This window comes from Apus apus, chromosome 18 (assembly GCF_020740795.1).
Source record: "Apus apus isolate bApuApu2 chromosome 18, bApuApu2.pri.cur, whole genome shotgun sequence".
NCBI lineage: Eukaryota > Metazoa > Chordata > Aves > Apodiformes > Apodidae > Apus > Apus apus.
The window spans coordinates 5,041,337-5,066,383 of NC_067299.1; the positions used below are offsets into that span (position 1 = coordinate 5,041,337).

The window sequence follows — 25,047 nt, forward strand, 5'->3', positions numbered from 1 at the left end:
GTCTACTCATAATAGGGTTGCTTTTATTTTAGTTAGGTAGGTAGGTCCTGTAGAAATTAGTCTGCTGACTCCTATGGTTTCATGGCCACATCTTGGAAACTATTCATCTAAATGACTTAAACAGCCTCTTCAGCATTTAACCTTTGTGAATCTGTAGTTTTTATATATTCCTGACCAGTCAGTACCATGAGACATCCAGCAAAAGAGACTGAGCTGGGAGATACTGTGAATGTCATGTTTACATTTGTGGTCCAAAGTGGGTTTTGGTCAGTAGAGGCAAAAAATCACTAATGATTAGTCATACTATTAGTTATTTACAAATCTATTTTTTTCTGTGTTAAGTGTTTATGTACTTGTGAAGATACAACAGAATGTTTATGATTTTATAGCACCTGCTATTTGGCACATAAGGGCTTATATCTATCATAATAAATTTAAATTCATGAAAAGAACCTCTTATTTTGATCTGTAAGTAACCATTTTCTCCCAGACTCTTCAACCTGAAGTTCAGAGTAAATGACTTTCCAAAGGCCACATTGAGTAGGCGGCTGAAATGCAGGGAGAGCAAAGGAGTCTAATTTCCCTCCCCGTGCTGTATTTCAGAATGAAATGGAAAAACAGGCAATGCTCCGTAGAAAAAAATTAAAATATTTTAATACTTATTTTTATAGGTGTTTGTTGAGTTCTTCTCCCTACAGCTGGATGGTTCCTGTTTACTGGCAGAGGAGAAAGCAGAGGAAAACAGCTCACATTTTCTTATTTTCCTTACAGGGTGAAAAGGTAAACTATGAGAAGTTCAGGGTTTGGCTCTTGCACAACAAAGATGCTTTCACGTTTTCCCGTTGGCTGCTCTCTGGAGGGGTGTACGTGACACTGACTGATGACAGTGATACCCCTACCTTCTATCAGACCCTGGCTGGAGTCACACACTGTAAGTAAAGGGTGCTTGTTATCACACACATTTTTTAAAACTGTTACAGAGTTCACAGACAAACTGTTGCCTTGTCGTAGTTTTAATTAAATCTCACTCTTCTGAGATACATGCAGTTTTGTTCAGTGAGATAAGTTTCTTCTCTGTGCTGATTTCTTCTCTGCTTTTTGTGCTGTGACATGTAAAACATTGTTATGTACAAGGACACAGCGGGTCATTATTTTTAAGAGATAAAAATACTGAGTACACCACTTCTTACAGTAGAATTTTGCTACCAAGGAAGTGAAAAAATAAGGAGGAAAATACTTTATCTTTGACAAATATATTTATCTGAAGTGACTTGATGTGAATACTGGTTTTATATTTGGTCTTTCATATATAGTGGATTGTAAAATTATTGAGACAGTTCTGAAAGTAATGCTCATTTCAGAATTACCTTTGAATTCACTTTCTGCAGTAAAATATGTAATATTGCTGGTATGTGATATAGTCAGAGAACTAAAGGAACTAAAGAGAAGCCTCCAAAGGATTTGCATTTAGGAATAATCTCCAAAGAACAAATGCTTCCTTATCTCTATGGTAATATATAAGGAGCAGCTGGTTTTTAAATTAAATGTAAAAACAAAAGGCTAATAAATTCATGTGCAACTATAATGTAAGCATAGGTTGCAATAAAGCATGTAAAGGACTTTGGTACGACTAGGAGAAGAGTGTTTGCTGTTGAGATGTCAGTGATTTGAGCAATCTGGTTGTTTTATATACTCTTGTAGATTTTATTCTTGAGCACTTGGAAGTAATTGCAGTAAGTGTAAATACTTGGGGCCTTGCTGTTTTGTTTAAGTTGAGTAATTGCAGCTTAATCAGGTCAATCTAAATAATAAGAAATTTGTTACAGAAGTATTCTTAAAACAGCTGAATGTGCACAGCAGTAACCTGTTCTGACAGTTCCTTTTCTCTAAACCAGGGCTTGTTTTTAGTACTTTGACCTAAAATAGTGCTTGTCTTTTGGATGAACAAGTAACTGAAATGATGTTTAGCACAATACAGTGAGAGAGTGAAGGGGTTTAAAATTTCTTCTACTGTAAAATGAGAACTAATTTGTGAAACTTGCTGTGCAATTAGGGATTTCGCACCTGGCTGTGGGACTGGGTCGCAGCACGCCCTCTCCTGGCTCAAGCTTCAGGCCCTCCTACCAAGCCTCCCCTCACAGCATGCTTCCCATTAAACATCCTGAATAATACGTCAGGGACATGAAAAATGGCAGGGATGAAAATAGTGCCAGTTATTAACATTAACAGACAGCGAACATTTTATTGCAAAGCATCAGTGACTCCATTTAAATTTGCTTAATGAGCCAAGCTAGCAGGGAAACAAAGGAATTCTATTTTTTCATTTGTAAATAACATTTACTTTGGTATGCAGATGACTTTAATTATTTGTCTCAACACATAATTAAAAAAGAAATTTTAAAAGTTCCAGGAAGTTGCACACACTGCTTTTAATATTTTTTTTCCATCTAATTTAAATCATAAATATGAATGATTTCATTTGAAAGCTATCAAAATAACTGAAGTTTCTCTTACACCTTTGTTCCCAAAAACCAGTTTCAGGGATATCTGAGCAATGATGAACTAGCAGTAGTTTGGATTTTCTCAGTCAGTTTCATAGTATGATTTTATACCTTTTGTTTAAAAAAACCCAAAGCATCATATTGAATTGCACTCTAATGGACCATGTAAATCAAAGCTAAATCCTGTCAGGACTACTACTACCACTAATATTTTTTGTAGGGGAATGTTCCCCTACATCATTTTACATCCTTAATAACTATGACTTAAACTCCTAATCTTCTCTGGTACTCTTAAGTCCAAATCCAGTAATTCAATAATACAACAATTCTTGGCCACTAGAGGATGTAATTTTGTTGCCTTCCCTGGCTGGTTTGCACTCCTGTGAGCATCAGTGGAACTTCCTCCATCCTACCTGTGGAGTACAGCTTTCTGTGTCTTAGTGCAGCAGACAGACAAGTGGGGAGATGAGACACATGGCCGAGTCTCCTCTCCCACCACCACTATCTTGCTGTCATGCTGACTCCAGGTGAGACCTCACTGGCTTCCTTCGTTTGGCTGTAAATATTTATTCTGCTGCAAAGGTGGCTGCCTTTTTTATGATTGTCATTTTGATATATCTCAGTGTCACATGATGATGGGCTTATATATTCAGGTTTTCAATCCCTTCCCATGGGGAAAATTTATCAGAGGGGTTAGTGGTTTCAAATGATAGGCCATGTAATTTGTGCTTCTCTGTTACCCAGTTCTTGTGTCACCGAGTTCCTATTAAGTAGCATCCTGATTCTCCTTTGAAGAGACTCTTCTGTCATCAGGAAAAATAATCAAAATGTTCCTGCTTTTTCTGGCAGCTCTTATGTACTGAGATGCAGGAAGACAGTGTGTAATCAGTGTAATAATTATATTTTAGAACATACAGTTATCACTAATTTAATGTAATAAATGAGATAAACCCTGAATAGCCAGACAGCATGGGTGAAATGGAAGAGCGAGTTTTTGAAACAGTATAAAATTGAAACTGAATGCTGTGGAAGTAACCTCTTCTGTCAGAGATGTGTTTATAAACCTGTAGGGCTTTATGGTAAGATGAAGCTGGGAATCTGTAAAGGGAAAACGAGCTCTTGAGTAAAATGAACTCTGATCACATTAAAAGGCTGTCTGGATGTTAAATACATGCTCTGTAGTTTGCCACTTCAGTTTTGGTACCCTCTCTTGAAACACCACCTCTTAATGATGGATGGAAGGCCACTAGAAGACAATTCTGAAGACTTGGCGTTTATTAAAGGTGCCTTTAAGAGCATATTTCATCTTGTGCTATTTTCTTCCAAGTGTGTGAACACTTGTGCTTTGAGAGGGACTGTATTCTTAATAACTCTTGTGTATGAGCTCCCATCTTAAGGCACTCCTTATCTGTATTCTGCTAGATAGTTGTGTCTGACACACACAAGGATCTTGGTTCAAGTTACAATATTCACTGCTCTGTGTGTCCATTTTTCAATTAGGAAAAAAAAAAAAGGAGATGACAGTATTACAGCAGCCTAGGCCAGTAAGAAAAAGCCGCAGTGTCACTTAATCTGCATCTTGCCACTTTGTTATCCTCTTAGTTCCCAGGCTATTTTATGGCTTGCAAAGCACCTTCCTGTGTCCCAGAGTCTTCTGTGTGTTAATTGAAAAGCATCAAACAAGGGTGTTTGGTCAGAAATACTGTTGGGTGCTCAATCCTTCAGTCTCTGGTTCTGACTCAGCCTTTATGCGATGAAGAGCTCTCTCTGCAACTGGGTTTTGCCTGGAGGATATAATGGTAAACAGTAAAACAAACCAAGTTTCAGGTAAAATGTTGGGAATATGGTATGCTTCTGCTGCTGTGAACCAGAGAGGATTGTACCAATAGGTGGGTAAATTTTAAAATGTATTGAAATAGTTAATTCTGGTCACATAATGAATTTTAAGAAATAGTGCTTGAAATGAAAACTAAGTTTTAAATTTTTGTCTAGTACAGGAGATTGTTCATGGCTTGCATCCTCTGTAATATTTAAGAAGGGCATATATTTCATGGAAGTGGCATTAAAATGAAGGGTGCTTTTTTAGTGTTTATCCCTGTCGTGCAGCCTGACTGTCTATCACAGTGTGGCAGCTGGTTTTAAATTAAGTATTTTTTAGTAGATTCATGGTTTCTCAGATGCATATTTTTGCTGAAAATGTTTCCCTATTCTTCCTGTACAATATGAAGACTGTAGCTTGAGGTGTACTTGATGTTACCATTCTTCTGATTATACCTAGCTAATTCTTAGAGAACAGAAAAAGAAACACTGTTAATAATTTTACGGATCTGAAAGTTTTTTGTATTTTTAATGGACAAGTGAGACATAAAATAGCATATGGTAGAGAACTTGTAGTGTATGGTAAAATTTCACAGGTTCATAATGTCTCCATGTGACCTCAAATAATTGTATCATGTATTTAATTGACAAAAATGCATACTTGGTCCTGAAAGCCAGTCTTCTCTGATGTTTTGGACTATATTGTGTATATACAATATATATTTTCTAAAATAATAATAAACTGTTTAAATTTTAACTACTCAATGAAAGCCCAGTTCACACTTCCTAACGTGATTTGAAAAGGGAATTGGAAAAATATTTTGTACTTTAAGAAGGTAAAAACTATACAAATCCTCTTCAGAATGTGGCATTTTCTTCATACACATTAGTATGTTTGGCTAATAAGTGCCACTTGCTTTTATCATGCTTAATTTAAACTTCAGTAGCAAATATGATTAGATGTATAGATCATAAATTGCAAAATATTTCTTTGGATTTATATTTATGGAGGAAATAGGTAGTGTGCTACTTATGCTGAGACTGATTTACAAGATTATGTGCAAAAAATGGCTCTGGAGAAATCAAATTATGTAACAGCTGGCTTTTCGGCTGCTGAGTTAAACTTTCACATGTGATGTAATCCAATAAAACTTTCTGTATTTTTAGTAAGTGAAACTATTGCAGTGGGTTACAATTCATTATTACTACGAATGGAAAAATCTTTTGTCACGTTTTTACTTGTATTCAACTCAAGTCCAATCAGTACAAATAATTTTATTTACAACTTTGTCACCTTTGCCTTCTAAAATGTTTGTCCCTTCTGCCCAAGTCAATACACTGGATTGACCTATCCTGAATATAATATCAAAGTAGCCCTTATGGTAATACCAGCTATTCTTTTAAGATTATTATTTGCAAATTCTTTGTCTTCTAAATGACTGTGTAATTTCAACTGCTGCTTGACAGAAATGCAGATAAGATGCTTTTTGATAATAAAGCCATAAAGTTAGCACTTCAGAAACTATCCGGAAGTGCACTTTAAAAAATGGCTTACAACTAGCTTCTGCTACAGATGTTTGAGAATGTTTTATTTTCCCAGAAAACACATCTTTTGGTTCTTAGTTACGGAAGGTAAGTAATGCATCTGCCAGTGCAAGCAGGTTTCTGCAGTTACTCTTCAGTAAAGACAATGTCAGCTTCCTTACGTGTTTTGCATATTTTTAGTGTTGCATCATTTCAGGAATGAAGCGCAACTGGCACGTTTGTTGTTATTCTTAGTCACAAAGGCAGATTAAAAGGAAACAGTGGTTTACATGCTTATGCTCAAGAGAGATAGCATAATGCTTCTGTATTTGCTAATGAGAAGCATAATGTGTACGTGCCATTCTTCTAAATGACAGGACAAACTTGCTCTTTATGTGCAGTTGTTTAGGTCGTGTAATAGTACCATGATTATCTTCATGTACTTAGGGTTCAGTCTCAATGAAGTGGCTTTTACGTTTCAATAGTTATTTTACGTTTTGTTTATTTCTGTTCTTGACACTCCATTATGTGCTTTTTCTTGTATTTCCTACAGGATTTAGGTACTCTAGTCCTAATGTCATATCTTGTGACTTCTTTCTTAACGGCACTGTAGCTCCCTGATACCTGTAGAGGCAACAAGATTGAGGGAAAGTGTACTTTATTTGGTGGATTTTCTCCCATCTCTTGACATGCTGACTGTTGTGGGGCAGGTGTGTTGTTAACTCATCAAGACTTCCCTGTGTTTCTTGGAACACACCGGATACAGTTCTGCATCACTTGACTGTTCTGCTTAGGATCATGAGGTTTCTTACATCTGAGGCAGTCCTGAGCACCTCTAGCATTTCTATATGCTGATCTTCCACTAGATAACTGTTTCTTTTTCTTGCTTTCTAGTAGAATGGCACTCCTTTGTTTGTTTAGCTTATTGCTTCCTTTTATGTTGGGGACAGACTTTTTAGAAGGGCCTGTAGCAAAAGAACGAGATATGATGGTTTTAAACCTAAAAGAAGGTAGATCCAGGCTAGATGAAAAGAAGGAATTCTGTATTCTGAAGGTAATGAAACACTGGCACGGGTTGCCCAGAGAGGTGGTAGATGCCCCATTCTGGGAAATACTCCAAGTCAGGCTGGACAGGGCTTTGGGAACCTCATCTAGTTGAAGGTGCTCCTGCTCATTTTAGGGGGTTTTGGACTAGCTGACCTTTAAAAGTCCTTTCCAACCCAAATGATTCTATGATCACAACACAGCTAAGGGCCAGGAGATGGTATGACAGGTAAGGGAACGGATCCATCTAGGAAGGAGGGGGAGTGGAAGAGGGAAATAAGTCAGTTTTTCTTCTGGATTAGTTATCTTGCCTACAATGTAAATGCACAGTCACTGATAGTGATGCCAGTGAGGATCCTGCAGCAGGTGCCTGGGCTTAAGGGGGAGGGAAAACTTCCTCTGCACAGCCTGGAGTTAGGTGTGCTTAGCAAGACCCCAGAGCTGCAGCTTTGCTGTGGATGTTCTGTATGCAGTCTGTGGTCTGTCTGGTGATTGTACTGTCAGAGGGAAAGGAGGACATGTTTACAGTGGTGTTACTTTTCTAGTTAGAATTTACAGGAAGATGGAAACCTCTTCCAGTACTCCAACTCTACTTCAGATGTTAATCTTTTGTTAAATTTTTTCCAAACTTTCTGCTCCTGAGGATTAAGGTTTTGTGTAGATTTTGATGCATTATATGATGTGCCTATACAATTAGTTCATGCTTGTTGTGTGTTGCCTAAATTACTATTCTTATTAAAGTACTACTCCTAACGACAGAAGTAGGATAAGAAATCAATAAAATTTCAATTTGACATATAACTTTTTTTGGATCTCCTCTGTTCTTTGAGCCTTACAGGATTATTATTGTTTCTGTAGACTAAACCAGGCCAAATAGCTCAAGTTAAACCTATTAGAAAGCTGGCATGGATTTAAAGACTCAGAACCATCTGGGAATGGGATCACACGTAGTGGTTCTTAATATAGACAGCTTTGTCATTACATAGCTATTTGAGAACCAATTAATTTGCACTGACCTAAAGCAGTGTTGTGACACACTTGCATATGTAAAAAGGTTAAAAATACTGTTGAGCAGAAATTTAATATATTTATACTTATCTATTTAATTTCAAGGATAAAACGTAATATAATATATAACGTCTGGAAAGAAGACATAAGTCCTTCCTCTGGCTATTTTTATTCACCTTTGCCTAGGACCTTGTTTTATTCTTTGTTGGCTTTGGGTTTTTTCCCCTTTTTTAAATTAGCTTGAAAGTTCCTCCATATAAAGTGTCTTCTGGTTTTGTATAATCACTCCCCAAAGTTTACTGGGTTTCTAAGTGCATCAGTAGTATGTATTATAAAGTGAAACAAACTATATTTGGAAAAAATTGATGCTGAGACACAGGGTTGAAATATCACACTGAAATTTAGCCTTAGAAGGCTAAAAATCTCAAATAAGAATTTTTCAAGAACAACCAAGTACTGATTTTTTTTTTCCCCATAAAAGTTCTGGGATTTTATTTTTTTTAAATGCTATTTCACATTCTTTTAGAGGATTTAAATACTGGATGCCTTTGGAAAATAAGATATTGCACGTGCAATCTGTCTGTTTGTTTCAGTGAGAAGAAGTATGTGAAAATTAAGACTGCTGAAGCCCTTAGTGGGCAAGTTCATTTCTGTATTTCTAAACACTTGTGATGTGTTATTGAAGTGGAACTAAGTGATGAATTAGTAAGATGACTCTGTAGACAAAAAAAACCAAAAACATTATTTCTCTTTGTGACAAAATAATGCTGTATTTTTATTTGGTGTTGAGTTCTAACAGGATCTAGATATTACCAAAAAATTACTTTCTTTTTGTTTGTTATACAGTGGAAGAATCAGACATCATTGATCTCGAAAAACGATACTGGCTGCTAAAAGCTCAATCAAGAACTGGACGTTTTGATCTAGAAACATTTGCCCCCTTAGTTTCCCCTCCTATTCATCCATCTTTGAGTGAAGGTATGGAACTGTGATCAAACGTGTGAGCAAGTGGTGTTGCTGTGCTCTCCAGTACCTGATGGTCTACCAGCATACAGATTGTATGACTTTACAAGTGGACCTATTTTAAAATGTATTTTAAGCTTAAATTACAGAAGTTCATTCCAGTGAGTTATAAATGTTTGAAATTTAGAGATTTCTCAGGCATGTTTTCTCATTTTTGGGAGATCTGGAATGATGAATGAAGTGATGCTTCTTTGTGTTGCATTTTCATTAGTTGTCAGGAAATACATCAAACTTTATATATGATAATTTGCCCTGTAGCTGCTTAGTTGTTTTCATTGAGACCCTTAGGATTCTGTTATGACAAAATACACTGTCATATACTGTCCCTGGATGAGATAAAATAGAAGACCATTTTTAAACTGACAAGTTGTGCATTTTATCTATTTAGTGATAGAAATTTACACAGCTGCTATGGGGAAACTTGAATGCTTTCTGCTCTTTTTATGTGTCTACTGTGAATAGCGCAACTGAATCATTGATACTGAAAAAAGGGTTAAAAATAAAAGTTTTATGTGCTGAATGAATAGAGTTCTTAAATAATTTGAAGGCCAGTAATTAAAATTCGTGACTCAGGGCCAAATTTGCAGTGCTATGCAGTGATTTTGATAGGAGTTTCTATCAGGAGCTTTGGAGAAGACAAAGCATTTGGCATCTGAGTACCTTTACTGTTTTGGTCCCTCAGCTTTTGTGAAAATGCTTGTTCTGACCACACTGCTTTAGATAAATCAGTCATTACAAGGAAGGCGTGAGAATGAGGCTACTGTTCAGAATTCTTGATTCCCTCCCCACCACTGGCTTTGCCTAGCCATGCATGAGTGAATTAATTCACCTTTGAAATGGTCTTAGTAGTGCTTAATTAACTTTATTACACTTGGCAAGAATTAATTATAAGTGTTTGTACATCTCCTTGAAAATGTTAAGCATTAACCCTTCATGTGAATGCTCAGTATGATGGTCAGGTGTTTCAGCCAGATGCTGTAACAGGAGATCCTTTTGTGGTTTGCAGGTTTGTTTAATGCTTTTGATGAAAACAGAGACAATCACATAGATTTTAAAGAAATTTCCTGTGGTCTCTCAGCATGTTGCAGGGGACCCTTGGCAGAAAGACAGAAGTGTAAGTATGCAAAATGATAACTACCAATTTCAGATAAGTCTTTCAGTTTGAGCGATGAAGTTTAGTTGTTTCCACCTTTTTAGAATTATTTTTTTTCCACTGAACAGGTCTGCATCTGTGAAAGATGACAGACTTTAGAGGTTAAAAGCTTAAAGAAGTTTTAACTGTCAAGGCTTCCATCGATAAAGGATGTTTAAACCTATTTCTGTGTATTTTATAAGTTATCCATAGCTTCATATAAATTATCAACCTCTTTGGAGGAAAAATATATATTCCAAAAATTATTTTGCAGTGTTCTGCATTGTGATGTATCTCAACACAGAAAGTTCAATTATAAGACAGATTTCCTGTTGGATTATTTTGTGGTAAATAGCATATTCTGGCTTACTTACTGTCCAGTTTCAGCTGGTTCCTTGCAAGGTACTTGTGCTTTGAAATACCTTTGTTCCATACTTTTCCACAGCCATATTGCTGCAACGTAATAGCTATCATTCACTGGAAATTTTTGGATGCACATATGTTCCCTGCTATGTCACATCAGAAAACACAGCACAGAATTGCAGGAATCTGGATTTCAATTTATTAAACACAGCTGCTCCCTTTCCTCACTACCACACATGCATCCTGCCTGATCAAAGCTGTCAGCACTAAATCATGTTCTTGTGATTCTGCAAGGGGAAAAAAAACAAGAAAAAAGAAAAATTGTTGAGTAGTTCTAACAGAAAAATAATTTCTTTTTTTCTCAGTTTGCTTCAAGGTTTTTGACATTGACCGGGATGGTGTCTTGTCTCGCATTGAGCTTAAGGAGATGGTGGTTGCACTTTTAGAGGTCTGGAAAGACAACCGTACTGATAAATTACCTGTGAGTTTTATATTTGGATTTGTAATTAATGTACTTCTGTTTCTTAAAGTCATCCTTCAAAAGTAGGAATGTGAGTGTTGTTTGAACATGGTTTCAGTGAAATACAGGCCTACTTGAACCACCTTAGCCGAGTATTGACAACTGGATGTAACTTACCTTGCATGACTTTGATCTGCCACTTACCCAAGCAGACTCATTTAAGTACAATATATGCTATTTCATATAAATAAACCTTAGGTACAAAAGTTCAACTGTCTGGAAGCACTCAGATGGGAATCAGCAGTATTTCTTAGTGATATTTTTATTCTGAATGCATGCAGCTCCACCAGAGTGCTGTGAGAATTTAACTCTGTTTTCTCATTTTTTGTTTTGTTGTTGTTAAGGAATTGGACATGGATTTGTCTGAAATTGTAGAAGATATTTTGAATATACATGATACAACAAAGGTAGGAATTTGCTGTTCTTTCCTTGTCATTTTTATACCCTAGTATCTTCAGTTCATTCTAAAGAAATTCTTAAGAAATTTAGTAAAACCTTAAGCATAGATGTGTCAAGAAAAGAATATTTCAAGAAATGTCCATTTCTATTAAAATTTTCCACATTGCTCTATGAGAGAAATAACATATTTTAATTGTATAAGCCATTTTTATAGATGAAACTGAACCAAAAATACATAACCAGATGAAATTAATTAGATGTATATACTGTTTGCAAGGCTTTGCTATGCATAATCAATACCAGTTTTAAATCTGATGCTTGATTTTTTTTCTGCATAAGCTGTTTTTTTCATATTAAAAATGATTGTATGAAAAAAAGGGTAGTGGATTAATGTATCCTCTATTTTCTGCTTTGTAAAGACACATCCTTCCATTCTGGAACAGAGTTGTATTAGTTCAGTAGTAACTTATGTGTTATCATTATCAAACTACTTTGTTTGCAATAATATATACAACCAGTGAGCTATATGCCATAATATTATTTCACTAGCTCTTAAGTGCCTGTAAAACTGTGGAGGCATCTGTCATGGCAAGCAGCAAAAAAACTTAGTAGTTTACATTGTGCTTTCTAGTGAGCTTGGGTGTAAATCTTTAATTGTGTTCCTGCTTTTTGAGATGAGCACTATCATCTGCAAACAATATACGGGAAGTTGTTTCCATTATTTCATCCTTTGTTTCACTAATTAGGAAGAGTGTCTTGAAACTAATTCAAGAAAAAGTATAAAAAATGCCTAGAAATGTTTAGTTACTTGTTTGAATAGTTGTTTTGCCTGCTTGTACTCCAACAAAGTGGTGGGCAAATATTTTATTATAATTCTTTCATTACCAAAGCAGTAGAAAATATGGCTTCAGTGAGCTGAAGGTCCTTTGAGGTTTTGATTGTTTGCTTTTTTAAAAAGGGTAGTTCATAAGCAAGTGTATAGCAGTCTCCTTTGCACAAGGAATTTAAATGAGTGTTTAAATAGGAACTGGCTAATGGTTTAATGGCTTTTCCTTCCCTTTTTCTTCTCTTCCCTTTAACTAAGCTTGGACACCTCACTCTGGAGGATTACCAGATATGGAGTGTGAAGAGTGCACTCGCCAACGAATTTTTAAATCTACTCTTTCAGGTATGTTTACAGGAAATTTAGACTTGAAAGTTATGGTAATTAACTGATGAGCCTTTTGTATGGCCATGGAGTGCAGCACCAGCATTTGTGCCCCTGTGTTTACAGTTTTGTCTGTTGCAGTAAGCGTTGTGTTCTTGCACCTGTGCGTTACCTTGATGGAATGATTCTCTATTAGATTATTGTTCTTTTCAGTGCATGAAGATACCTAAAGCATAATTTATTACAGTGAGTGTAGTGTACTGTTTATAAAGTGGAAAGAAATATCAAGTGTATCAGCAGTTACATTTTCCATTAGAAAAAGTCTGTATTCTTGCAAATCTTTGCCAAGAAAGTGACACAGGAAATGGGAAAAGATACTGCCAACTCTGTACAACCACTTTTCCTTTACATTTTCTGTTAAGGCTGTCTAAGGAACCTTTCGTTGCTTTCTTAATGAAGCAGCCCTTGAAAGCTGTAATATATCACGACTGTGTTGCAGAAGCTGAGGATTAGATGTACAGAATTTGTTTTTAATTGAGCTTGAACTGGGTTTTAGGAAATACTTCAAACAATCACATCTTACTGCTGGCTCACTTGGTGCAGAAAATTAACCCCCTTAGAGTATTTTTGTTCACTGCAGTTTGTCCTGTACCTGTTTTCCCTAGAGGTTGATATTTTGAGTTTAAATAACAGTAATCCTGATGAAGCCTTGAAGATTTGTCCTAATTTAATATTCACCTCCAGTGTCAGTTCTGCCAGGAAGAACCAGTGGGCTCCATTCTCATCTAAAGTGCAGCTTCCTCAGTTACAGGGTCAGGTTGTAGCAGAAAAATATTCCATCAGAAAGAAGCTGTGTAGTTTGGGTTTTTTTTTAAAGAATTGTTGTGAGAAGCTACCTGAACAGCATACTGCTGACTCTCCTGTTTATGACCCTAGAGTACATCATAAGTTGTATTTTGAAGTAATACCTTTCCAAGAAGTTTGGGGCAACTGGGAGTATTCTGAAGCCATCAGCTACACGACAGCAGAAAAGAATAAAATCAAAGTTCTGCAAATTCTTTTTGTCTGTAATTGTATCAGGTTTCACTTACATTGCAACCTTCTCAAGAAAGGCTGTCTTTATTTTTGGGCTGTCTAGCATCACAATATTGGTTAAAAAATATCTATGCAATCTTGATGTATAATGAATGAACGTTTAATACATTTGTATTGATGATTATACATCACAGTTGTTACACATTGTTCATTGGAGGATGTCTCGTTTACAGCATTCTGTATTTTCCTGGCAGACTTGCTACATTTTAGTTTTAGATTTTTATTGTTATTTCCTTTGATAACTTTGTGATATGAGGCACCTTCATCTCATGCTGCAGGCTCACTCAGGACAGTCTGCCATTGATTTGTCTGAGCTCTCATTTGGACTGTCGTGAGCTTGAGTGTCTCATGTACAGACAGGAAAGAAAAGTAGTCTTGGAAAGCTTGTCAACAAATTGGTTTGTTTGCAGTGAGGTTAGTTTTTATGAAGGATCACAGGCTGGCATAGCCTTACATGAGTTTGAAAAAGGAACAGCAGAGCCAACTGTGTTGTGTGTGCTGGAAAATCTGTTGCTTCCCAGCAGCTAATGGCCTTTGTTTAATTGAGAATGTGAAATGATCTCTCACACTGTAATATATATTTAAATAAGGTATCTCATCAGTCATTAGAAATCTCCAGCTGAGATGCAAATTGATAGCCTCCAAAGAGACATAAGGGAAAAAAATATAAATCATGTTATGAGGAGCAACCAATTTGAAAACAGTCTGGGAGAAGAAACAGCTGATCTCCTCCCTGCAGTGGGAAACAAAGGCTCCTGCAGAGTCTGTTCCCCTCCACTCATGGCTCCCTGCAGCCCAGGCCAAGATGGCTTTACTAGGAAGAGAGGAGTAAAATTTTAACCCCCTGGGACTGCTGACTTGTACTCTGAGTAAACACCACCCAAACTGAGCAGTCATCAGACATTCAGAGAATATTCTACAATTTTGAGAGCATTTTTGGTGGTGACTGGTTGGTTGGACTGCTTTAAGCTTCTCCCTCAAATCTCCATGTGTTCATTTTCCTTTCCATTTCTTATATTACCACTTATTATCACTTCTTCCCATTTTTACCCTTTCTGGTTTATCTCTTGTAACCTTTATCTTATGCTCTTCTAGAGTTCACATTGTCCCAGTTCCTCGTTCCCTCTCACCAGTACATACAGACACCTTAAGTTTTTACATATCTAATTTATATCAGTTACTGTGATCTTTCATAGCTTGTGCTTCAGATATGAAGAGTGGAGATTCATTTTCTGTTCACCTTAATTTGTCTTGGGGCATTTGACATTCTTGGTGTTTTTGTCTAAAGAGAGGGAACAGATACTAAATCTCGTAGCTCAAAACCACTCCTTTTTTAGTGATTTGTTCAGTTGTAGGTGATCTTGCTACATAATTTAGATTTTTTGGAAAAGTTCCATTAGAGTTAATTTATTTCTTTTATCCAGTGCTTGTTTCATAGTGGTCTAGTTGTTAATAAGAATTACTTTATTTTTACAGGTGTGTCATATAGTTTTGGGGCTGCGACCTGCCACTCCAGAAGAGGAAGGACAGATTATTAGGTGAGTGTTTTTCTCAGAATCTTAAATGGGTTTCAAAATCACCTTTTGATAACTTCAAAAGAAGGACTGTAATTTCCCTGTTTCAACTACTACTTCATTCTTTATGTGCAGAGGCTGGTTAGAAAGAGAGAGCAGGTATGGCCTTCAGCCAGGACACAATTGGTTTCTTATTGCAATGCCATGGTGGCACCAGTGGAAAGAATATGTCAAATATGTAAGTATAATAATAATCCATATTGAATCACTGATTTCTTTTTATTTGTGAAGGTGTTGATGAAAAAAGAGTGTGGAGCAAATGGCTCCTTATAAGAAATAATGCTTGAAATTAAGCATCACTTGTCTCTTAGTGGAAAATAATTTTGCTGAATCATTGTCACATGGTGAGCTTTTCACTCTCATCTCATTGAACTGTCACCTCCTTCTGTACTTTGTTTCATCATTGCTGTGTGTCCAAAATTTTTTTTAATAAAAACATACTCTTACAATAATCCTCTTTCGATCTATTTGATAATAAACCTGCCTGTTTTGGTTTTGACTTTGCCTGAGCCACAAAAAGACACTGTGCGTTTTCCGGATAAATAAAGGAGGAAATTGGTATAATTTGATTTATAGGCAATGATGAAAAGTAGTCTAGTACCTGATGGTGATCAAAGGAGGCCTACTAAAACCTTATAATTAGAGTGCTCTTTAATACTCTTCAACTAAAAGATTCAAGTTAAAGCATCACTGTGAATTTGACAAAAGAAAGCATATTTAATAAAATTAAATTTAGTAACATTTAATTGAGGTGGAGAGAAGTGTTCTTTGCAGGTTACATAAGTGAAGCCATTTATCAAAAGTTTTATATAGTGATAAGTAATCAGAAATATTTGAGTTGTTTTATAAATACTAATAACTAAAAATATTCAAAAAACTGCAGTGTATGCATTAACTAATTACGTAATTACAATTATTCTTTGTGCACAATGAATTGGACACTTACAGGCCTGTAATACTGGGTAATTTGATCCTTGTCATAGTACTAGTACTCAAATGTGCACATGATTTCATACCTCATCCTTTGCAGAACAGCACAAAGCCATTAGTCACTCAGTTTGCCTCCTGACCAAAGAGAACATTCAACATTTCTCTGAAGCCCTGCAAATAATTACTGTAATTCCAGCTTACATTTTTGTCTTATTTTTATACTTTTAGCTTTTCTGCACAGTTTTTTTAACGGTCACGATACTGTGTTTAGTCATGTGATAATTATGAGGCAATATAAAACAAAAAGGCCATGAACCATGTATCCAGAGAAAATAATTCTCTTATTTTACAATTTTTATATTGTGCAGTTTATTAATTTGGTTTAACAATTTTGTCTGATTGCTTCTACAGATTTTTCATCAATAGAATCTAGAAAGTTTTGGGGTTTTTTCTCTAAAGTTCATTGTGATACCCAGAAATAGTCACACAACTGTGAATGTTGGTGATTGTTTTGGCTGATGGTAAATGTCTTCAATGTTGGCTTAAAATTAACTTTTCTACTTGCCTACCAACTTTAGGATGCAAACCCTGTTGTGATAGAGCCTTCATCTGTCTTGAGTGGAGGTAAGAATTCACTCATAGCTGCTGCAGCCAATACTTCAGAACAGGGAGAAGACAAAATGGGAGGTCTTAATGACTTCAGTGCAACAGAAGAAAAGTTTTCAGATAATATTTCTACTGCATCAGAAGCCTCAGAGACTACTAGCAGCAGTAAGCATAACATCTTATTTCCTTGGAGGTTTAATTGTAGAGCAGGTTTTGAGAAAACTAGGTGCTGCATGGATTCCTCCAGGCAAAAAGATAACACAGTTTAGATTGCAAAAGTGGCCAACGTGTGGATGTTGGTGAATAACTAGGATTTTTTGAGTCTGTGGTGGATAGACAAGAAGCAGTCTTTCTTAAACAGCAGTTCATCTTTTATATTTCCAGCATTGTTTCCATGAAGATTTTTTGTCCTATCATTTATTCTTTGGGTGGATTTCTCCTTCCCTTCACATCAATTGTTTCTATCTCACACCTAGTTGTACTATGTCTTGCAATGAGATGACCTCAGTTATTACAAAGAGGAAAGAAGTAGAAAAAAAAATAAATTAGGAACAAGTAACTTAGACTTCTACATGGCATGTGATTTAGGTGAGTTCGTGCAGATTCCAGGAGCCATCTTTGTGAAAGAAGATATTTTAGTGATGATTTTCAGCCAGTTCTTGTGAGAATTTGAGATTGTCTGTTCCATTATAAGCCAGGTGAATGTTGCATCTGGTATTTTAAAGTCTGTATATTAAAACTGTAACTTCAATTTAAATAGATAAATTCCTGTAATCATTTTTGGGGTGGGGACTGGAGAATAGAGGAAGGACAGGAAGGGAGACAAGTTTTAGATTAAAGATTCTTTCTAACATGGAATTTAAATTTAGTGTTCTGCATGACAAAAGGATGTTCTATAAGAATAAAAACGTGCTGATTCAAGAGGAAAAAATAAGGCATTATTGCATATTTATTCATTTTTTTTAAGGTAGGATTTTCAAGAGTTTGATATTCAGACTTCCGGGTAACAAGCAGATGTCAAACAAATTTTCTGACACAAACCTAGTTAGGCTGTTTTCAAACCAGTATTTGTGGAATTATCTGCTTTGGTATTTAGATTGCATGTATCCACTTCTTACCTTTTCTTGGAGTTCTACTATATTTGTCACTCTGTAGTTTGGAAGAGTTGCATGTTTTACTGGGGTATGAAGGACAGAAACTTCAACAGCTTTTTTAAAGACAAAAACCCAGAAAGGATACAACAGTTTAGCTGCTGTATTTATGGCATGGACTCATGAACTGAAATAGAGAGACTTACTCTTTTTTTCTTGTATTCTGTTACAGATTCTCTTTACCCTGGCACACCAGGGACTGATGTAGGTTTTGCTAGGCAGCATAATACATCAGACAATAATAACCAGTGTTTCCTTGGAAGCAATGGGAATACTTTGCTACAACTTAATCCTCAGAAACCAGGAGCTATTGATAACCAACCCCTAGTAACACAAGAACCAGTGAAGGTAAATGCATCTATAGAGAAAGTATCTTTTTGCCTACTTTTATCACAGCTTTTTGTGTTGTTTTTTTCAGCTAGTGGCGGAGTTCAAAATTAACAGTGCTTTGTCATATAACAAAGTTTGGGTTTCTTGCTCATATTTTAAGAGGAAAAAATTGTGTTCTGCTTCTGAGACTACTATTGAGTGTTTTGTAAGAAGAGCAACATTCAAAATATTCTTAAACAAAACTTACAGATGAAAAAGGCATTTATGAAAACACAACTTTCAGCATTAAATGTAAAATATTTTAACAATTAAATGCTTCAGTGCGTTCAATCTAAATATAAGAGTTTATTGCTGTTGCATTAAAACAAAATACAAACAAAACGTAACATTCAGAGCAGCACTGTCAGTGATGAGTTCAGGTTGGATTCCTCTGTGCAGTGTCGAGGTTGTTGGAACAGGTGACAAAAGAGAGAAACATGAATTTTACGCTGGGCGGCCTTTTAGAGAATGAAATGAAACTTGACCCCTACTTATTGTTACGTTTAAATACCAGCTTGCAGTGCGAAGAGCTGTTGCTACTTGCTACTTAAAATGTTTTTTAATAATTGAACAGTGTTCTGTGTTCTTGAACTAAAATCGTTGTAGCTATGTGCTAGTTTTTGAGATTTGACAAAACCCCTTTTTGTTTGAAGGCTGCATCATTAACAATGGAGGGGGGACGATTGAAGCGATCTCCACAACTGATTGAAGGAAAGGACTATGTAATGGTACCAGAACCAGTTTGGAGAGCACTTTACCATTGGTATGGAGCAAATCTGTCCTTGCCCAGGCCGGTAAGTTGTGATTATAGACACTGTTTATTTGCCATAACTACCAAAATAATATAAGCAACCTAAAGTGTTCGAGTTTCTGCCAGATGCACAAGGTAATCTTTTGTGTTCATCTCTCACTTCATCCAAAATAAGTAGTCTAAATAAAAAGTCTTGAAGAGCAAGCTGGGAAAAAGCAGTCTCAGAAATAGACATGGATAGAAAGTTGTAGATATTTATCTGGAGGTTTGCAGCACAAACCTTTGGAGATGCTGCAACAGGGGAAAAGTGCTGGTCAACTGATCATGATTGCTAAAGCAGACAAAGGTAAACTTGGGGTTTAAAGACTTGGCATCAAAACACTCAACTTGAAAAGCTAAGATGAATTTTCAACAAGTCTGCAAAACCAATAAAATTAAAACTGGGACACCTGAAGTCTTGAAAATGCATTTCTCCTCTCTTAAAATTTTGTGAAGTGGGTGGAAGGTGTGTTATCAGAATGAGATTTTGTTGTTGTTGTTGCAGTTAAAATGGCAACAGTATTTCTGAAAGAGATGCAGTAATTACATACCAATAGACATTGTTGAATAATGTAATTTACTCACAATTTATTGAGCTATCTGTTTCTCTGTGTGTAGTATTGCAATATGATTAATAGGTCATAATAATTTGGAACTAAAGCTGGCCAGCCTTGAATTGTTAATACTGAATTTATAAAAAAGTAGACTGATGTTAGAAGCAAGAAAAATTGAAGTAATGTTGTCTGTTCATTTGAAACTTTCTTCTATTTCTGTTGAATATATTTAGTCCATGTAGTGTGGTGTTTTTTTTTTATTCTGTGTCTGGTCTTACAGGAGCTGCACTTTAAATAAAAGGAAGTGATGGGATTTTTTGATAGTAGTAATAGAGATTAGGTGGTTGTTGTTACACATATTCAGTGTCACAAATGGGAGAGAATTAGCTGTATGGTTTTTGAGGATTTGGTCTGTTAGCCTAGTACTGGCAATTACTTTACAGTGAAAAATCACTGGCTTCTGTTACCCTCCTCCCACACGTTCTCCATGGAAACAAACACCTTTCATGATCCAGAAAAGGCCACATCTCTTTCTACAGAAACTATTGTGCTTGAGATTTTTGCTATAGGGTCATTAGGAAAGGGATTTCTATTCAGAATGAGAGAATTTTAGTTTGGGTATCCTATCTGCAAAAAAATATATGTACAAATGGTGGCTTTTCAATCCATAACTGAGGGATATTTTGACACTTCAGTTATCAGAACACTTCAGTTCTTGATAGCCATTTGATTGCAACCATGTATACAGGCACCTACAGTCCCAGTCTCCCACCCCCAGGAGGGACTATTACAGAATCACAGCATCACAGAATGGTGGGGGTTGGAAGGGACCTCCAAATATCACCCAGTCCAACCCCCCTGCCAGAGCAGGATCATGCAGAGCACATCACACAGGAACGTGTCCAGGCTCATTTGGAATGTCTCCAGAGAAGAAGATTCCACAGCCTCTCTGGGCAACCTGTTCCAGTGCTCTGTCACCCTCACAGTGAAAAAGGTTTTCCTCATGTTTATGTGGAACCTGCTGTGCTCCAGCTTGCACCCATTGCCCCATGTCCGATCACTGGACATCACTGAGAAGACCTGGGCTCTGTCCTCCTGACACCAGCCCTTTACGTACTTGTAAACATTAATGAAGTTGCCCCTCAGTCTTCTCCAAGCCAAGGAGACCCAGCTCCCTCAGCCCTGCCTCCTAAAGGAGATGTTCTACTCCACTAATCATCTTTGTGGCTCTGTGCTAGTCTCTCCAGAAAATGGCATCCTTATCAGGAATTATAAAAATGTTCTTTCCATGATGTTGTACATGAAGCTAAATAGGCTCTGCTAAATAAGCTGTTTGCTTTTGACAATCTGCAACTAATAAGCTTCAAAAAGTGCTTAGAAATCAGTAAATTGTTATTCCTGTGGATATTTGCCTAGGATCTCATGAGAAGTTTGGAGGATTTCTCACCTACTAGTAAAACATAGTTTGTTGGTTTGTTGTTTGGTTTTTTTTTAACCATCTGCTTTAATCATTATTTCCTATTCCTGTTGGGATTTTCCTACACATTTGGAACAGCACTCTCTAAAATGTGTTTTAAATGTCTTTGCTAGGTGATCAAAAACAGCAAAACAAATGTGCCTGAGCTAGAGTTATTTCCTCGCTACTTGCTCTTCCTGAGGCAGCAGCCGGCCACCCGCACGCAGCAGTCCAACATCTGGGTGAATATGGGTATGATGAGCCTGAGAATGTTTCCTCAGCATTTACCTAGAGGTAACTTAAGAATGCAGCAAGAACACCAGTGTGCAGTTTCTAAGAAAGCGAGACCTGCAGCTGTAGAATCTTGCTGCCACTGTGCTTCTGCACCAGCTAATCAACTGCAAGGCACAATCAGCATTTGGTAAAGATTTCAAGGCTTTCCTCCCATCTTCTCTTGAAGGAAGAGGCATTTGCAGTGAAGTGGGTTAAGTGACATAGTTACTGCAAATAGACTGGCAAGTTGAAAGTGAGAAATGAGCACTGCGTCAACTAAATGGCTAAGAAGGATAGATCTGATTAATCCTGTTGGTAGGTAATTTTGTAGCCATAGGATAATGCATCTGTGCCTTGGGGGTGGGTGTGTATCTGAGAGTACAGAGGTATAATAAATTAAATCATTGTTCAGCCAGCTGATTCTCAGTTACTTGGACAGAGAGGCTTTAATGCCTCAAATTATATAATACTCTTAAGAAAGTGTTTGAATTAATGAAGACTATTTAATACAGTTCAGAAAGACAAATCAGTAGAAAGTGTAAACATCCAACTAAGCTATAGCTGCCATAATTATGGTGGTAATGCTCACCAAAAGATTGTACAAGTAATGGACAATAATTTTTAGATGGCATCTTCACATCTCAGCTGAAGAGGGTTTCAGGATTTGTTTTCAGTTGCCAGGCTGTACCCATGGCTGTGTACCTGCCCTCCACAAGGTTTGAAGAAATAGCTGATGTTCACACGCACGTGTTTGGATACACACAGGCCTACATATGCATCCACAGCAAAATATGGCCAGAAATGGACTTGCCTGACCACTGAAAGCAAAATCCTTTAGCCTTACTAGTGTTAGCCTTTGTTTAAAAATCTCATGCAGATGCTCAGTTTGTCACTGCTTTGACAGAATCTCAAACTTCATGTGGCTGCCTGCTTGATCAAGTTCCGCTACAGAAACTGCCTGCTACCCAAATTCATTTTTCCTAACTTGACCTATAAAACAGAAAAATGCTTTGTTTGGACATCCAAAAATACCCAAATTCAAATAAAGAGAATCTTTTGATGTGCCAAATTTGATCTTGATTTGAAATGATTTTGCTCTGCACTAATTTATTTGTCCAATCAGTTATTAATCTTTTTGAGTGTTTAAATATGCTTTCTTGCTGTAATCTTACAACTAATCCTCTGATTCCTAATCTCAGAAAATGCAAAAAATACTTTGCTTGGTGTAGTGAAGCAAAACTGATGCTTTGCTGACTTACAAGATGACCACCAATATTGTTTTACTCTCTTGTTAAGTTGCATGTAATATTGCATCTTTTCATTTGGTACTACTTATTTTATATTAAACTTTTGACAGTGAAAGTAGAACAATGTCCCTTCTCTGGTTACTTAAGTAAGGCAGCTGCCCAGTAGGATTTGGCTCTAAAATAAAAGCTTGCCATGAATATGTTACAGAAACTTCCTAAGTTTAAATGAAAGAAGCTTAAAAATTAAAGCATGTAAAGTTCATCTAATCTCTTGTGCAAATGTTTTATTTAAGGATGAGCTCATATTATAGAAAAGAGCAACAATCTCAACTGATGGAATTAATTTGTGTTGGAAGCATGAGATTGTTGAGAAATTCAGGTGAAAATCATAGACATGTTCACAGAATAAGTTTTGAGGAATTTAGTTCTCAAGAATACTTTTATTCTGAAACTGCCGGACTGATTTCACCCTCACAGATCAATATTCATCTCCATATAAGAGCTGAATCAAAGTCATGCTACTTCCAAGAATAATCAGACTGATTTTTTTTACCTTATTTTTTACTTACAGTATTCTCACAAAAGGAAAATGGAATTCTGAAATCCTTTATTTTGAAAATTACCATTGTCTCATACTCTGTCTTGAAGAAGAAAAAGAGTAGTCCAGTCTTTTAAAACTTCTTTTAAAATATTTATTTCCTATGAGAATCTGAGGGGAGCAGTTTTGTAATAGGTTTTTTGGTAAGAAGGGATGTAAATTTATCTGCTTTGTGATACAAATTTGTTGTCCCAAAGGGTTAGTAAGAACAAGCTTTCAGTCTAACTCATTACTTTATCCCTAAACCAAAGGAGTAGAACTGTGCTCTTCTTTTTCACAAAAACTACTTACAGTGTGTATAGTGTGCAAGTTGTTATCGATCTGATTTCAGTTGGCCTGTGTTTTATGCATGATCTTTGGACCTTTTCTTGTGATTATGAATCCAGGGAATGTACCTTCACCAAATGCTCCTTTAAAAAGAGTGCTGGCCTACACTGGCTGCTTCAGTCGGATGCAAACAATTAAAGAGATTCATGAGTATCTCTCCCAGAGGCTGCGTATAAAAGAAGAGGATATGCGCCTCTGGCTGTACAACAGTGAGGTAATGTCAGTCTCTCTCCTCTCTCTCTCTCCCTGCCTTTCAACAGCTATTAGATATTGTGTACCTTATGCAGTTCTAGAAACTATTGAATCCACATGCACAAGAATAAAAGATCAAGTATAGTGGACCTCAGTTCCCTTTGAAGTTTAACTGCCTGGTTGGAAAACTCTTTCCCTTTGTTTCTAGAGTTTTTTTGCACTCCAAGCAGTGCAATTTATACTGTAGTATTAATGACCCAGAAGACTTATCTTTTGTTATCCTACTAGTCTGACTGATAAACATCTAATTACCCTGTGATTTATTTTAAAATTGGTGATTGACTGACCTATTAAAAGGCTCGATACAAAGTATTGTAGAAACTGTTTTAAATGGAAATAAAACTATATTCTTTCATTGACACACATGGTGCTGTAGGCCTGTGTTGGCACAGAAGCCAGGAGGCATCCAGCATCTTTTTCAAATGTGTATGTAAACAAATCACAATGAGCAAGCGGAATGTATTCCTCCAAATCATTAAGTGCATGTAATTCTCTCATTCTAAAGAAACACCACATAAAATGAAAAAATTCTAGAATCCTAGGGGTTGGAAGGGACCTCGAAAGATCATCCAGCCCAACCCCCCTGCCAGAGCAGGGTCACCCAGAGCACATCACACAGGAAGGCGTCCAGGCAGGTTTTGAATGTCTCCAGCAAAGGAGACTCCACAACCTCTCTGGGCAGCCTGTTCCAGTGCTCTGTCACTCTCACAGTAAAAACTTTTTTCTGATACTCACCTTAAACCTCCTATGCTCCAATTTGTATCCATTACTCCTTGTCCTATCACTGGTCATCACTGAAAAAAGCTTAACTCCATCTTCTTGACACTCACCCTTTACGTATTTGTAAACATTGATGAGGTCACCCCTCAGTCTCCTTTTCTCCAAACTAAAGAGACCCAGCTCCCTCAGCCTTTCCTCATAAGGGAGATGTTCCACTCCCTTAATAATCTTTGTGGCTCTGCGCTGGACTCTTTCCAGCAGTTGCCTGTCCTTCTTGAACTGAGGGGCCCAGAACTGGACACAATACTCCAGATGCGGCCTCACCAATGCAGAATAGAGGGGGAGGAGAACCTCTCTTGATCTACTAACCACACCCTTTCTAATGCACACCAGGATGCCATTGGTCTTCTTAGCCACAAGGGCATACTGCTGGCTCATGGTCATCCTCCTGTCTACTAGAACTCCCACCCAGGTCCCTTTCTCCTACACTGCTCTCCAGCAGGTCAGCCCCCAACCTGTACTGGTACATGGCATTTTTCTTCCCCAAATGCAAAACTCTATACTTGCCCTTGTGAACTTCATCAGGTTTTTCCCTGCCCAAGTCTCCAGCCTGTCTAGGTCGATTG

The 25,047-nt window shown here is 36.8% G+C and overlaps 1 protein-coding gene across 4 annotated transcripts in view; it reads left to right on the forward strand.

The window, feature by feature from the left end:
* USP32 (ubiquitin specific peptidase 32) overlaps positions 1 to 25,047 on the forward strand; it is a 71,167-nt gene that overhangs the window by 30,465 nt on the left and 15,655 nt on the right. The window contains exons 5-17 of one of the 4 annotated variants that reach the window (XM_051635403.1): positions 772 to 931; positions 8,742 to 8,873; positions 9,925 to 10,032; positions 10,779 to 10,894; positions 11,278 to 11,340; positions 12,417 to 12,500; positions 15,051 to 15,112; positions 15,224 to 15,326; positions 16,657 to 16,849; positions 18,008 to 18,183; positions 18,858 to 18,998; positions 21,139 to 21,298; positions 23,509 to 23,663. In XM_051635403.1, coding sequence (XP_051491363.1) covers positions 772 to 931; positions 8,742 to 8,873; positions 9,925 to 10,032; positions 10,779 to 10,894; positions 11,278 to 11,340; positions 12,417 to 12,500; positions 15,051 to 15,112; positions 15,224 to 15,326; positions 16,657 to 16,849; positions 18,008 to 18,183; positions 18,858 to 18,998; positions 21,139 to 21,298; positions 23,509 to 23,663 — 1,653 coding nt within the window. The remainder of the gene's footprint in view (positions 1 to 771; positions 932 to 8,741; positions 8,874 to 9,924; positions 10,033 to 10,778; positions 10,895 to 11,277; positions 11,341 to 12,416; positions 12,501 to 15,050; positions 15,113 to 15,223; positions 15,327 to 16,656; positions 16,850 to 18,007; positions 18,184 to 18,857; positions 18,999 to 21,138; positions 21,299 to 23,508; positions 23,664 to 25,047) is intronic. The other 3 variants (XM_051635404.1, XM_051635407.1, XM_051635405.1) reach the window with 3 other exon arrangements.